At 36.6% G+C, this 14,459-nt stretch overlaps 1 protein-coding gene across 6 annotated transcripts in view; it reads left to right on the top strand.

Moving 5' to 3' along the window:
- HERC2 (HECT and RLD domain containing E3 ubiquitin protein ligase 2) overlaps positions 1–14,459 on the top strand; it is a 234,929-nt gene that overhangs the window by 37,997 nt on the left and 182,473 nt on the right. For 5 of the 6 annotated variants that reach the window (XR_004627758.1, XM_019809923.2, XM_019809922.2 and 2 more), the window contains exons 5-8: positions 7,788–8,007; positions 11,463–11,563; positions 12,072–12,228; positions 13,801–13,911. Coding sequence is in view for 5 of the 6 variants with exons in the window: in XM_019809923.2 (XP_019665482.1) it covers positions 7,788–8,007; positions 11,463–11,563; positions 12,072–12,228; positions 13,801–13,911 (589 nt within the window). In the remaining variant the exon portion in view is untranslated. Of the gene's footprint in view, positions 1–7,787; positions 8,008–11,460; positions 11,564–12,071; positions 12,229–13,800; positions 13,912–14,459 lie in introns of those variants that run through there. The other variant, XM_034667992.1, reaches the window with a different exon arrangement.

Raw genomic sequence — 14,459 nt, 5'->3', positions numbered from 1 at the left:
TATTTACTAATATTTTGATAAGGATTTTGTGCCTATATTCATGAGAGCAATATTCTGTAATTTTTTTTGTCCTGTCTCTGGTTTTGATATCATGTTAATACTAGTCTCTTAAAATGAATTGTGAGGTATTTCCTTTTCTATTTACCCGAAGAGATTGTTTAGAATGTGTGTTAATTCTGTTTTAATATTTGGTAACATTCTCCAGTGAAGCAGTCTGGACCTTGTGATTTCCTTTTTGGGATTTTTAAGATTATGAATTCAGTTTTCTAAATAGTCGTATGGCAACTTAAATGACCTGTTTCATATTTGCCGAGTTGAGATAGTTTGTATTTTTTGAGGAATCTCAAAGTTGTCTAAGTTGTCTAATTTATATGTGTAGAGTTGTTCCCTAGTAGCTTCTAATTATATGTAGATCCTGTTTCTTTCTTGATATTGGTAATTTATGTTTATTCTCTTTTTGTGTTTTGTCAGCCCTGCTTAGAGGTGTGACAGTTCTATTGATCTTTTGAAAGAACCAGTTCTTTGTCTCATTGATTTTTCTCTATTGTTTTTTACATTTTCATTCTCATTGTTCTGCTCTTAATTATTTCCATCTTTCTGCTTACTTGTTGGTTTATTTTGTTAGTTTTTTCCTAGATTTCTGAGATGGGAGCTTATATTTATTGATTTAGAAGTTTCCCATTTTTCAAATGACCCATTTAGTACTATGCATTTCTCTCATGATTGCTTTAGCTTTTTCCACACATTTTTATGTATTCTATTTGCATTTTAATTCAGGTCAGTATATTTTTCATTTCCCTCCCTCTTTGACCCATGGATTATTTAAGAGTGTGTTGTTTAGTTCCCAATAGTTTGGCGATTTTCCCAGTATTTTTCTGTTACTGATTTCTAGTTTCTTTCCATTGTTTTGGAGAACATACTCTGTATGCTTTCACTTCTTTTAAATTTCTTGAGGGGCGCCTGAGTGGCACAGCGGTTAGGCGTCTTCCTTCGGCTCAGGGCGTGATCCCAGCGTTCTGGGATCGAGTCCTACATCAGGCTCCTCCGCTGTGGGCCTGCTTCTTCCTCTCCCACTCCCCCTGCTTGTGTTCCCTCTCTCGCTGGCTGTCTCTATCTCTGTCGAATAAATAAATAAAATCTTTAAAAAAAATAAATTTGTTGAGGTTTGTATTGTGCCCAGGATATGATCTGTTTTGATATTTGCTGTGAATGATTGTGTATTCAGCTGTTGGCTGGCGTGTTCTAAATGTTGATTAGATGTTGGTTGTGGTGTTTTTGTGTTCTTTCCTATCCTTGCTGATTTTCTGTCTCCTTGTTCTGTCAGCTGTTGAGAGAAATATTGAGGTCTCCAACTCTAAGACTGTATAAATAGGTTTTTTGTTTGTTTTTTGTTTTTTTGGTCACATCTTTTGCTGTTCGGTGCATGCACATTTAGAATTGTTATGCCTTATTGGTGGATTGACCATTTTCTTATTTTTTAATGTTGCTGTATATTCTTGGTATTTATCTTTGCTCTGACATCTACTCTATTTAATATACCCATTCTTGCTTTCCTTTGATTACTGTTTGCGTGCTTTTTGATTTTTCTATCCATTTACTTTTTTTTTTTTTTTTAAGTAGGCTCCACACCCAGCATAGAGCCCAATATAAGGCTTGAAACTCATGACCCTGAGATCAAGACCTGAGCTGAGATCAAGAGTCAGATGCTTAACTGACTGAGCCACCCAGGCACCCCTTTATGCATTTACTTTTAATCTGCCTATTTGAAGTCACTTTCTTGTAGGTAGCATATAGTTGGGTTATGGTTTTTAGTCCACTCTACCAGTGGCTGTCTTTTAATCGGCATATTTAGACTTTGCATTGAATTTCATGTAATTATTGATAAATTAGAGTTTAAGACTGCTATTTTGTATGTTTTCTGTTTTTTCATTTTTGTTTTGTTTATATTGCTCCCTGTGGTTTACTTCACCATTTTTAGAATTCCATTTTGATTATAGTGTTTTTGAGTTTATTTTTTGGTGTAGTCTTTTTAGTGATTTGTCTAATATATTATATATATATAACAAGCACAGTTTCCTGGTTGTGTCATTTAACCAGTTTGGTTGACATATAGAAACCTTACTTCCCTTTATGTCCCTTTATCCTTTTCTGCTCATATGATTGCCTTAAATATTTTTATTGCATGTATTTATAACCACATTTAGCAATATTATAATTTTTGGTTGAAACTTCAGACATAATTTAGAAAAAAGTCGAGAGATGAAGAAAAGCCTGTTGTATTTACCCTTATGTTACTTACAGTGTTTTTCCTTCCTGAGTTCCAAAGTTTTCCTTTTATTGTTGCCATTCTGTTTAGAGAACTTCCTTTAGCCATTCTTTTAGTGTAGGTCTGCTGATGATGTATTTTCTTAGTTTTCCTTCATTTGAGAATGTTTGATTTTCCTTTCATTCCTGAAGGACATTTTTGCTAGATTTAGGATTCTAGGTTGTTGATGATTTTTTTTTTCATCACTTCAAAAATATTTTGCTGCTTTCAGCTGTCCTCCATGGTTTCTGATGAAAAATTTGCTGTTACGTGAATTGTGAGAGTGGACATCCTTGTCTTGTTCTTGATTTTTGGAGGAAAGCTTCCACCTTTTCAGTGTTAAGTCAGTGTTAGCTGTGGGCTTGTCATATATGGGCTTTATTATCTTGAAGTACGTTCTCTCTATACCTGCTTTGTTGAGAGCTTTTGTCTTAAATGGATGTTGAATTTTGTCAGATGCTTTTTCTGCATCTGTTGAAATTATCATATGATTTTTATTTTTCATTTTGTTGATGTATATTATGTTGATTGATTTGTGGGTATTGAACTGTCCTTGCATCCCTGGGAATAAATCCCAGTTGATCATATTGACAAAATCAGTTTGCTAATATTTTGCTGAGGGTTTTGGTGTGTATGTTCTTTAGGGAAATTGGGCTGTAACTATTTTTTTTTTCTTGTGGTGTCCTTATCTTGCTTTGATATCAGTAATTCTGGTCTCATAAAATGAATTAGGAAGTGTTCTTTCCTCCTCAGTTTTTTGGAAGAGTCTGAGAAGGGCTGGTATTCATTCTTCTTTGAATGTTTGTCAGAATTCACCAGTGAAGCCATCTGTTTCTGGATTTTTTTTTTTTTTTAGATTTTATTTATTTATTTGATGGAGAACAAGTGCACAAATGGGGAGCAGCAGGCAAAAGGAGAGGGAGAAGCAGGCTCCCCACTGAGCAAGGAGCCTGATGTGGGGCTCTATCCCAGGACCCTGGGGTCATGACCTGAGCTGAAGGCAGATGCTTAACCGACTGAGCCACCTGGAGGGGGAGGTTTTTATTACTGATTAAATCTTTTCGTATTTTCTGTTACTTTCTCATTCAGTCTTGGAAAGTTGTATGTTTCTAGGATCTTGTCCATTTCTTCTGGGTTGTACAGTTTGTTGGTGTATAATTGTTCATAGTAGTTTCTTACAATCTTTTGTATTTCTGTAGTATTGGTTGTAACATCTGTTCTTTCATTTCTGATTTTGAGTTCTCTTTTTTTTTCTTTTCTTGGTGACTTTAGCTACCTGTTTGTCAATTTTTTTTATCTTTTCAAAGAACCAGTTCTTGGTTTCATTGATATTTTCTGTCTTTTTATTATCTATTTCATTATTCTTTTATCTTTGTTTTTTTCCTTCCTTCTACTAACTCTGTCCTTAACTTGTTCTTTTTGTAGTTCCTTGAGGTGTAAAGTTAGTTTGTTTGAGATGTATCTTGTTTCTTGATGTAGGCATTTATCATTATGACTTTCCCTTTTAGAACTGCTTTTGCTCTATCCCATAAGTTTTGGTATGCTATATTTTTCTTTTCATTTGTCTCAAGGTATTTGCTGACTTCTGTTGATTTCTTGGTTGACGCATTGGTTGCCAAGTAGCATGTTGTTTAATCTCCACGCATTTGTGAATTTTCCAGTTTTCTTGTAATTGATTTCTAGTTTCATACTGTTGCGGTCGGAAAAGGTGCTTGATGTGATTTCAGTCTTCTTAAATTTATTAAGACTTTTCTTGTGGTCCAATATATGATCTCTCCTGGAGAATTTCCATGTTGACATGAGAAGAAAGTATATTTTGTTGTTTTTGCTGTATATAGCTGTTAAGTCCATCTGGTCTGATACATAGTTTAAGGTGATATTTCCTTATTGATTTTATGGTTAGATCATCTATTCATTGATGAAAGTCGAATGTTAAAGTCCCCTGCTGTTATTGTACTGATATTTTTTTCCTCCCTTTAGGTTTGTTAAGATGTGCTTTATATATTTATTTGTTCCTATATTGGGTGCATAAATATTTGTAAATGTTATGTCTTCTGTTGGGTGGAGTTTTTTAAGTCATTTTTTATCATTATGTAATGCTTTTCTTTTTCTTTGGCTTTTTTTTTTTTTTAAAGATTTTATTTATTTATTTGACAGAGATAGAGACAGCCAGCGAGAGAGGGAACACAAGCAGGGGGAGTGGGAGAGGAAAAAGCAGGCTCATAGCGGAGGAGCCTGATGTGGGACTCGATCCCATAACGCTGGGATCACGCCCTGATCTGAAGGCAGATGCTTAACCGCTGTGCCACCCAGGCGCCCCTTCTTTGGCTTTTATACAGTCTTTATTTTAAGTCTGTTTTGTCTGATACAAGTATAGCTATGCCCACTTTGCTTTGGTTGTCATTTGCATGGAATATCTTTTTTCATCCCTTCACTTTCAGTCTGTGTCCTTATGTCTGAAGGTGAATCTCTTGTAGGCAGCATATAGATGGATCTTGGTTTTTTTAATCTATTCATCCATTCCATGTCTTTTAATTGGAGAATTTTCTGTATTTACATGTACACTGATTATTGATAGGTTTGTGCTTATTGCCATTTTGTTAATTGTTTTCGGGCTGATTTGTAGTTCCTTTGTTTTTTTCTCTTTCCTCCTTTGTGGTTTGATTACATTCTTTATGATTATGCTTAGATTTCTTTATCATTATCTTTTATGTATCTGCTATAGGTTTTTGTTTTATGGTTAGCATGAGGCTTACATATATATATATATTTTTTTTTTAAATAATTTTTATTTTGTTACATTAGTCACCATACAGTACATCCCCAGTTTTTGATGCAATGTTCCATGATTCATTATTTGAGTATAACACCCAGTGCACCATGCAATATGTGCCCTCCTTAGTACCCATCACCGGCCTATCCCAGTCTCCCACCCCCCTCCCCTCTGAAGACCTCAGTTTGTTTCCCAGAGTCCACAGTCTCTCATGGTTCATTCCCCCTTCTGTTTACCCCCCCTTCATTCTTCCCTTCCTTCTCCTACCGATCTTCCTATTTCTTATGTTCCATAAATGAGTGAAACCATATGATATATATTTATTACAGTCTATTTTAAGTTGATGACAGCATAAGTTTGAAAGCATTCTGAAACTTTAAATTTTTACCCTCACCCCCATGCTTTATGTTTTGATGTCATAATTTACATTTTTTTATCTTGTGTATCTCTTAGTTATTGTAGTTGTAGTTATTTTTCTAATCTTGTCTTTTAACCTTTATGCTAGGTTTGTAAGTGATTAATCACTTACCTTTACTATATATTTATCTTGCCAGTGAGATTTGTACTTTCATATGTTTTCTTGTTACTAAATAGTTCCCTTTCTTTTCCAGAAAAGGGGTTCTCATCTGTGCCTTCTTGATGGACAACCAAAAAACTGGCATTTGGTGTTTATCTTTGCCCCTCAAGTCTCGGGGATTAGCAGCTTTATAGACAAGGGCAGTCCTGATCGTAAACCTACTGCATTTGCACAAAACAGCACGGTTTGTCTGTCCCTGACTGCTTTAAGTCCTAGTGCTCACTTCTCTTCCTTAGTAATAAATGCTATTTGTGGCATTTTTTTTCCCCCCAGAATAGGACACTTTCATCTGCATTAAAAACCTGTGCAGGATGTATTCTTTCTCCTCAATGACTTTCTGCGTGGCATCTGGGAACTTGTCTACTTCCTCTTGATTGGCAGAAGCTGCTTCTCCTGTTGACTTTTTTTTTTAAAGATTTTATTTATTTATTTGACAGAGAGAGACAGCCAGCGAGAGAGGAAACACAAGCAGGGGGAGTGGGAGAGGAAGAAGCAGGCTTCCAGTGGAGGAGCCTGATGTGGGGCTCGATCCCAGAACGCCGGGATCACGCCCTGAGCCGAAGGCAGATGCTTAACAACTGAGCCACCCAGGCGCCCCTCCTGTTGACATTTTTTAAGTCAAATCTGTTTCTGAAATACCAAACTTACTGGCATTAAATTCTCCAGCTTTTGATCTTCACCTTCCTTTTGCTTTAGGTTGTCATCATACAATGACTTCGCTTTTTCTCAAATCACATTAGAGTCTCTATAGGTATTCCTTTCTTATAGCAATCCTGCACCCGCATAAAAGCTGCATTTTCAATACTACATAAAAAGGTATTTCGCAGAAAGTACAGTGTTTTTGTGTCTGCTGGTGTGACCGTTGTGTCAGCTTCATGAATTTCCTCTTCTTTTTTTATCATTGGTTCTTATACCAGATTCATTTATCTTGAAATGGCAGGAAACCACAGCTGTAGACCTCCATCTATAGTTTTTATCAAACAATTCAACCTTTTCTTGTAAGGTCATGACTTTTCTCTGCCTCTTGGGTGTATGTCTGGCATCATCAGTGGCACTATGTATGCATCCCATGGTGTTATTCAAGGTTTACAGTATTCCACTAAACACAATGAAAGATACATGAGAACTACTAGAGATCACTTTTAACTGCAATACACAATTTACTGGACAAAACTACTCATGTGGAGATGATTAGCATATAGTGGTATTTTAAGTGGATACTTGCAACACTTGAGCTCACTGCAATAGCAGCAGGGGTGGTTATGAAATTATTACAGTAGTACGTTACATTAAGTTTGTACTGTGGTTAATTTTATGCTGTTATGATTTAATACTGCATCTTTAGGTTTGTTTACATTTCTTTCAACCTTATAGAGGCTGTATTTTTATGTATAAGTGTTGATAAATTTTAACTTTATAATAGATTTATGGTAGTAAGTGATAAAATAGACTAGTAGTTACATATATTTTGTGCGTTCATGACATACCTAACTTTTAAATTTTTTTGATATTTCTAGGCTTTGTGATTTGTGAGTTTTTTCAAATTGTTGCAAATCTCCATAAATTTTCCAATATATTTATTGAAAAAAATGTGTGTATAAGTGGACCTGTGTAGCTTAAGACTGTGTTGTTTAAGGGTCAGCTGTACTTATTTTATCTTCTTCCAAAATATTCCAGTAAATGTATTACCTTTCACGAATCCTGTATGCTGGGCAATTTTATTGAAACATTTTTATTTTGAGTTCGGTTATGCAACATAAATATAATGGATAGAATTTTTCTGTGTGTAAGAAATGTGCTGCTGAGAAGTATTGGCTTTATAATTTTGTGTTAAAAGCTTTAACAGAGTATTTTACAGAGGCAGCATACAATGGTGGCTAAGAGTTGTCTGTCTCGTGTGCCGTAATCCTCTGGGTCACCTTGAGCAAATTCTCTGTGCCTCAGTTTCCTGCTCCTTAAAATCTATGTACAATATTACCTCTTGATGATGTGTAAGGTGCTTAAAACCATTTATTGGCACATATTAAGTACTCAGGTGTTACATATTATTGCTATTATCCATTTTATCAACATTATAACAAACTATAGGCAAGATATTGAGAGGTTGGATATTTTCATCTTTTGTTTTCTAGATGTGAATGAATTGAAAGAATGTCTTTCTGTGTTGGTTAAAGAGCAGCAAGCTCTGGCCATCCAGTCAGCCACTACTACCCTTTCAGCCCTGAGACTCAAGCAGAGGCTCGTCATCTTGGAGCGATATTTCATTGCCTTGAATAGAACTGTTTTCCAGGAGAATGTCAAAGTTAAGTGGAAAAGCAGCAGCATTTCTTTGCCTCCTATGGACAAAAAAAGGTAATAATATGGAATCTTGCTACCAGCAAAATATAAAGCGCAGGCTGTTTTATTTAGGAAAGTTTAAGTACAACTTGGAGTATAATCCCGTTTTTCATTTTATGATATTTTGTTCTTGCTTTCCCTTTTTGTATGTTTCATATAATCTAGAGAATGGCTTTACTAATTTGCTCAAATTAACAGACTATGCTTCATGATCTGTGCCATTATTTTAAAACCCTTTTCTGTTAGTGACTGTGGAAGCCAGCGATGGTGTAGGTAAGCATGTCTAGATTTTTGAAAACGAGGTCTGAATATTATATTCTTTTTGTTTTGTTTTCTTTTGCTACTGGATGGAGAATAGTCAGATCATGATATTTAGTGCCTGGCTAGTTTAGATGCCTTTTTTCTTCTTCCTAATGTGATTTTCTTACTCTTTTATTATAAGAGATTCTTTCAGGCATATTGTTTTTAATATATTGGTATAAATCAGATTTTCTGAGACATTAACTAGAATGCTTAAGGCTTGTATAAAGTTTTATTTTTCCAAAATGTAGCTGTCTACCACAGTTTTGTTCTCAGAGGGCTTGACTAAAAGATTTCTAGTATAGCTCATACTTTATGTAGCAAGAAGAGTTGGTTTTATTTGTAATGTAATACTGACTTTTATTCCCTATAGAGCACATGGAACGTACAGGGGCAGAAAGAAGCAGGGGCAAAAAACCTTATCATCTTGCTACCTGGAGACAAGAAGGGCTAAATGTAGCATATTTCATATTTTTTTTCCTTCTTAAATCTAGTTGAAATCACATTACATGTCCTATATTTGATAGTAGTTTTAAGATATACTAAGTGACAGAAGATTCCTACCCATGTGGTGATAGCGAGGAGCACGGTCCTTTCTTTCCTGCTTGTCTGGAAAGTGAGTCCTCTGTGGTGATCATTGATCAGAGAGGGATTCTGCATATGAGGGTGGTAGATTCTAAGACTCTCTAAGCGCTTGTGTGTGTTTGTTGAATGAGACTGAATTCTCTAAGATGCGGAAGTGGCCGAGATCCCAACCAATTTTTCTCTGTGTTTTTTTCTTTGTGGTGACATAACTGTTGATGGATTAATTGGAGTCTGTCTTTCACTAAATCAAATTCCTAAAATTAAAAAAATATGTATTTTGAGATAACTGTGGTTCACATGGAGTTGTAAGAAATACTACAGATTTCTTATACCCTTCACCTACTTTCCCCCAGTGGTAGCCACTTGGCAGAACTGTGGTATACTATCACAGTGAAGATGTTGACTTTGGTACAGATTACCTCTCTCACTCAGATTTCCTTAGTTTTACATGTTCTCAGCTCTGTGTGTGCATGCATGTATGCTTGTGTTTCCGTACTATTTTATCAGAGGTGTGGATTTTTGTTACCACTGCCACAGAGTACAGGACAAGGAGCCTTTTTATACCACACTCATTTCCTTTCCCCTCCCCTCTGCCTTATCCTCTGGTGGCCCCTAATCTGTTCTTCATGTCTTTTATGTAACCTTGGCTTTTTTTCAATCAGCATTATCTCCTTGAGATTTTTCCGACTAGTTGCATGTATCATCATTGTATAGTAGTATTCTATGACATGGATGAACTTATTTTGTTTGACCATTCATCAATTGAAAGGTTATCAGTTATTTACAATTTTTGAGTATTATGAATAAAGCTGCAATGAATATTTGTGGACAAGTTTTTGTGTGAACCTCTTTCATTTCTCTGGAATAAATGCCCTGGAGTTCAGTTCTTAATGTTTTATGTTTAGGTTTGTAGGACATTGCTATACTGTTTCCAGAATAGCCGTACAATTTTACAGTCTCATCAGCAAGTATTAGTGGTTTAGTTTCTCCACATCCTTGTCAGTATTTGGTGTTGTTACTTCTTTGTTTTAGTTATTCTGTTAGATGTATAGTGATATCTTCTAAATTTTTGTAGATTTATTTTCCTCATTTCTCAACTTACTGGATAGTGGTGGGTTTTACTAACTAGCAATGGTTTGGATAGTTGACTGGTGTGGATGGGCATCAGTCCAAGCTATTTGGTGTTTTTTTTTTTTTTTTTTTTAGTATCTGTAAAACAGAGCGTGACTTAGTGAAGATTTAGCAGTCCTTACACTGTACAGGTTTAGGACTGTTGGGCTCTTTCTCTAGGGCCAAGGTTACGACTGCCTGAGGGGAACCCCAGTTTCATGTATCTCCTGAAGCAGTTTTCTCCTGGTGAGGGCTCCTCCTACCTCATCTGAATAGACTCAGCATGTGTGCTTTCTGTTTTAAAGACTACTGTATTTCTCATTCGGAAATAAAGTTTAAATTTCCTTATTCCTGTCTTCCAGGCACTCAGTCCCCTTATTAGAGGCAGTCATAATTAAGGTTTTTTGTGTCTCCTCATGAGCTCCCCTCCTAAGCTCAAGATTCATAGATGTGCATACTAGCTGTCTCTCTGGGGTCCCCACATTCTTCACTGCTAATTTTACTTGATGCTGTATCTTGGGAGGATCATTCCATATCATTTTCCTTTTTTTTTTTTTTTTTAAAGATTTTACTTATTTATCTGACAGAGAGAGAGAGGGAGACCACGAACAGGGGGAGGGGCAGAGGGAGAAGAAAGCTCTCCGCTGAGCAGGGAGCCTGAAGCAGGGCTCAATCCCAGGGCCCTGGGATCATGACCTGAGCCGAAGGCAGACGTTTAACTGACTGAGGCACCCAGGTGTCTCTCATTACCCATTTTTAATAGCATTTCCCCCTGATTGTGAAAGCAAATTTTAGTAAGTTTGAAGAATATGGTACGTAATAGAAATACTTAACAGTGTAAAGTTGAAAATAAAATGACTTGCTAAGCATGATTGAGTTTATATTGTACACTTTTTATATTCGTTTTTTTTTTAGAATGATTTTTATGGTATGCCATTTGTATAACTTTTTAAACATGCATATCTCATTAACTTTACAATATAAGTAGTAAAAAACTTAAAAGATGCATGAGAATGATAAGCACTAAATTCAGGAGAGGATAAGCTCAGCAGGATGGGGGCAAAAGAGAATAGGACAGATACATGGGTCTTCACTCCTGGTCATCCCATAGACCTAAAAGAATCCAAAGCAAATACAGATTGCATAGCTCTGTGTGCAGTCCCAGGCATTGTTGTATTGTTATCTGTGTGTTCCTGAACTGCCTTTTCTTTACTACATGACCTTTAACTTCCCATTTATGTATTTATCTGTTTATTTTCTGTTTACCAGAGAAAGGAGGAAACTTCCTTTACAAAGGACATTTGATAAAAGTTTTTATATATGAAACTAAAAGTCACACATTGTCATCCTGCTATCTAAAGAAATCTGTTGATCACATTTTTGTACAGCTCATTCAGTGTTACTTACTTTATTTTAGTATTTGCACATTCCTCTGACTGACCAGTTATCAAAACTCCTGTGTGTGTTGTCCACAGTTCCCGGCCCACAGGCAAAGGAGTGGAAGGACTTGCAAGAGTTGGATCCCGAGCAGCTCTCTCCTTTGCCTTTGCCTTCTTACGCAGGGCCTGGCGGTCAGGTATGTGGGGCCAGAGTGTTCTGTTTCCCCACATCTGGAGAATTGCGTTGTCTTCTCAGTTCTGCCACCACATGTCCTTGGGCTGATCCCATATGCTCTCTCTGTGCCTCATTATTCTTTTTTGTAGAATGAGGGACTTCAGTCTGTTTGATTTTTCAGGACTGTTCTCTTAAAAAAAAAATAAAGAAAGAAAAATGTGTATATGCATACATCCCAGGTAAACCACTGCAGTGTGCATCAATGCTAATTTATTTTCTAGAACAAGAAGTTAGAATTTCACAGGGGAGAGTCCTAAAATAAAGAACTGACTTTGGGGCACTTGTATTACATTTTAATCTCTTGAGTTTTTGGAGTATCTTGTTGAGAGGAAAGTGAGGGATTAGAAATGTGACAGTGGCATCCTCTCACATGGTGGGGTAGGAGGCCCCTCTGGGAAAGTGGGGAGGGTTTTACTTGTCAGTGCTGCCTGAGGAGTGGGTACCCTCCTCTGATGTGTGTGTGTGCCCAGGGGAGGATGCGGATCTCTGCAGCGAGCTGTTGCAGGAGTCCTTGGATGCCTTGAGAGCCCTGCCTGAGGCTTCACTTTTTGATGAGAGCACGGTGTCCTCTGTGTGGCTGGAGGTGGTAGAGAGAGCAACCAGGTTCCTCAGATCTGTCGTGACAGGGTGAGTTCTTTCTTTTCACATCTTACTACATGAATGGTTCTAACAAGTCAAAGTCTCGTCTTAACCTTCTTCTCTTTAGAGCAGAAGGTTTTTGGTATGTGTTTCCAGCCTGTCCTCAGCTCTGTGATTCTAGATCTTGGTTTTTAGATTTTCAAATATTTGCTTTTGATATTCTGATTAGACCCAGGAAGCTATCATATTGAATCAGGTGGAAAATGAAAGATGCTTTTGTAATGTATTTTTTTCAGATATTTTATGATTTGGGAATTAGTTATTCATAAAGTGTTTGAGCACCTACTGTGGGCCTCTCAGCGAGAATGTGGATGCTACCATTCTGAGTGATGGGTGTTGTCTTAATAGACAATGTGGGATTAAACAACTACTCAAGATCAAAATGTTTAAACCTGCATCTATTTGTTAGTGTAAAAAATTTTTTGAATGTTAATTATTTTTTGGTAAGGAAAGCCATTGAACTCTGGTCTTGGGTGCTATGTATTTTTGTTAAGAGTTTTTAAGTTTAAAGAGAATGTACGTACTGGAGACATAATTCAGCAGCAAGGACATAATTAAAGGAAATTCCTTTGCCCTTGGTCACTGTTGTGCCCCTTACAGTATGCAGGGACACCTGTGGTCTCTATGCCAACAGGCTGTGAGTTAGGCTCTCTAGCCTGCTGATGAAGGCATTGCAACAAGGTTTAGGGCTGAGGGCCCTGAAAATAGGCTTGGAATTACAGTTGATCCTTGAACAATATGGGGATTAGGGGTGCCAGTCCCCACACAGGTGAAAATCCACATATAATATTTGATTCCCCCCAAACGAAACTAACAGCGTACTGTGGACCGGAAGCCCGGCTGGTAACCTGAAGAGTGGATTAACAGGTATTTTATGTTGTATCTACTATTTACTGTATTCTTATACTACCTAATTTTTTCTTAAAATTTTTGGTATTTCTAGGCTACATGGTTCATCTGTGAGTTTTTTCAAATTATTGCAAATCTCCAAAAAATTTTTCAATATATTTATTGAAAAAAATCTGTGTATCAGTGAACCTGAACAATTCAAACTCGTTCAATGGTTACCTGTAATTTCAAAATTCAACTGTAATGGTTGTCGGAAGCTCCTTCCTTCTCCATCTTGGGTTAAGAAGACTTGTTATTTATTATTGGGGAAAAGTTAAAATATTTCTTTGATCAGAGATAAAGATAAGCATAGACATTTTGCCTATATATGCTGGGTGGTTTTAGAAGTTGATGTTTCTCCATTTCCATAGAGGGTTGTGGGTATTCTAATAGCCATACATGTCATTGAAAGCGGAAACATATCTAAACATTTTTCTACTCATGATTTGAATAATGATAAAAACAATTTTAGGTTATGGAAACTGGAATATGTTTTCTAATGTAGTCATCTTACAGTATCTGAATTAATTCTTTCAGTAAGAAAATATTTTACAAATTAGTTGTATGCTTTAAAATCTCTTGTTAAACTTGATTATAAATATTAAAAAAATATACATGCTGTCTTTAAGCTCTCATGTTACTTTGTTCTTGCATCTACTGCTTTCATTTCAGGGATGTTCATGGAACGCCTGGTACCAAAGGGCCGGGAAGCATCCCCCTGCAGGACCAGCACCTGGCCCTGGCCATCCTGTTAGAGCTGGCTGTGCAGAGAGGCACACTGAGGTGAGGGGTGCCTCAGGCTGGGAGCATTTCAGGGAAATGTATCTGAACATCTGTTTCATTTTATGGCATTTCACTGAATCATTTGTGATTGTAGAAAGCATGTGGTGTTCTTCTATAATCAAAGAACCACATCCCAGGACTTTCTCTTCTTTCAAACCTGGGTACACTTAGGTTTTCTTCACTTCCTTTTATGTTCAACTTTCTAGTAGTCTAGGAGCTGTTCTTTTTTTTTTTCTTTTAATTTTCCTCAAATAATGATTTTTATTTCATTAATTCAGGTCCTAAAATTTCCCTTTAGAAAGTGCTCTTTGAGGGGTGCCTGGGTGGCTTAGTCAGCTAAGGGTCTGAGGTCATGAGTTCAAGCCCCATCTTGGGCTCTGTGCTGGGTGTGGAGCCTACTTTAAAAAAGAAAAAGTGCTGTTTGAATTTCATAACTGGTTTTGTATTTCTTATCCTCAGAAAGTGGATATCTTGTGCTAAAATCTTGGCATAGATTCAGTGATTTTACTGCCAAGAATTGTTTTCATGGTATTATTTTAGTGGTATCC

This window comes from Ailuropoda melanoleuca, chromosome 9, assembly GCF_002007445.2.
Source record: "Ailuropoda melanoleuca isolate Jingjing chromosome 9, ASM200744v2, whole genome shotgun sequence".
Taxonomy (NCBI): Eukaryota; Metazoa; Chordata; class Mammalia; order Carnivora; family Ursidae; genus Ailuropoda; species Ailuropoda melanoleuca.
The sequence above is the reverse complement of the archived record's forward strand: the minus strand, read 5'-3'. Positions and strand labels throughout refer to the sequence as shown.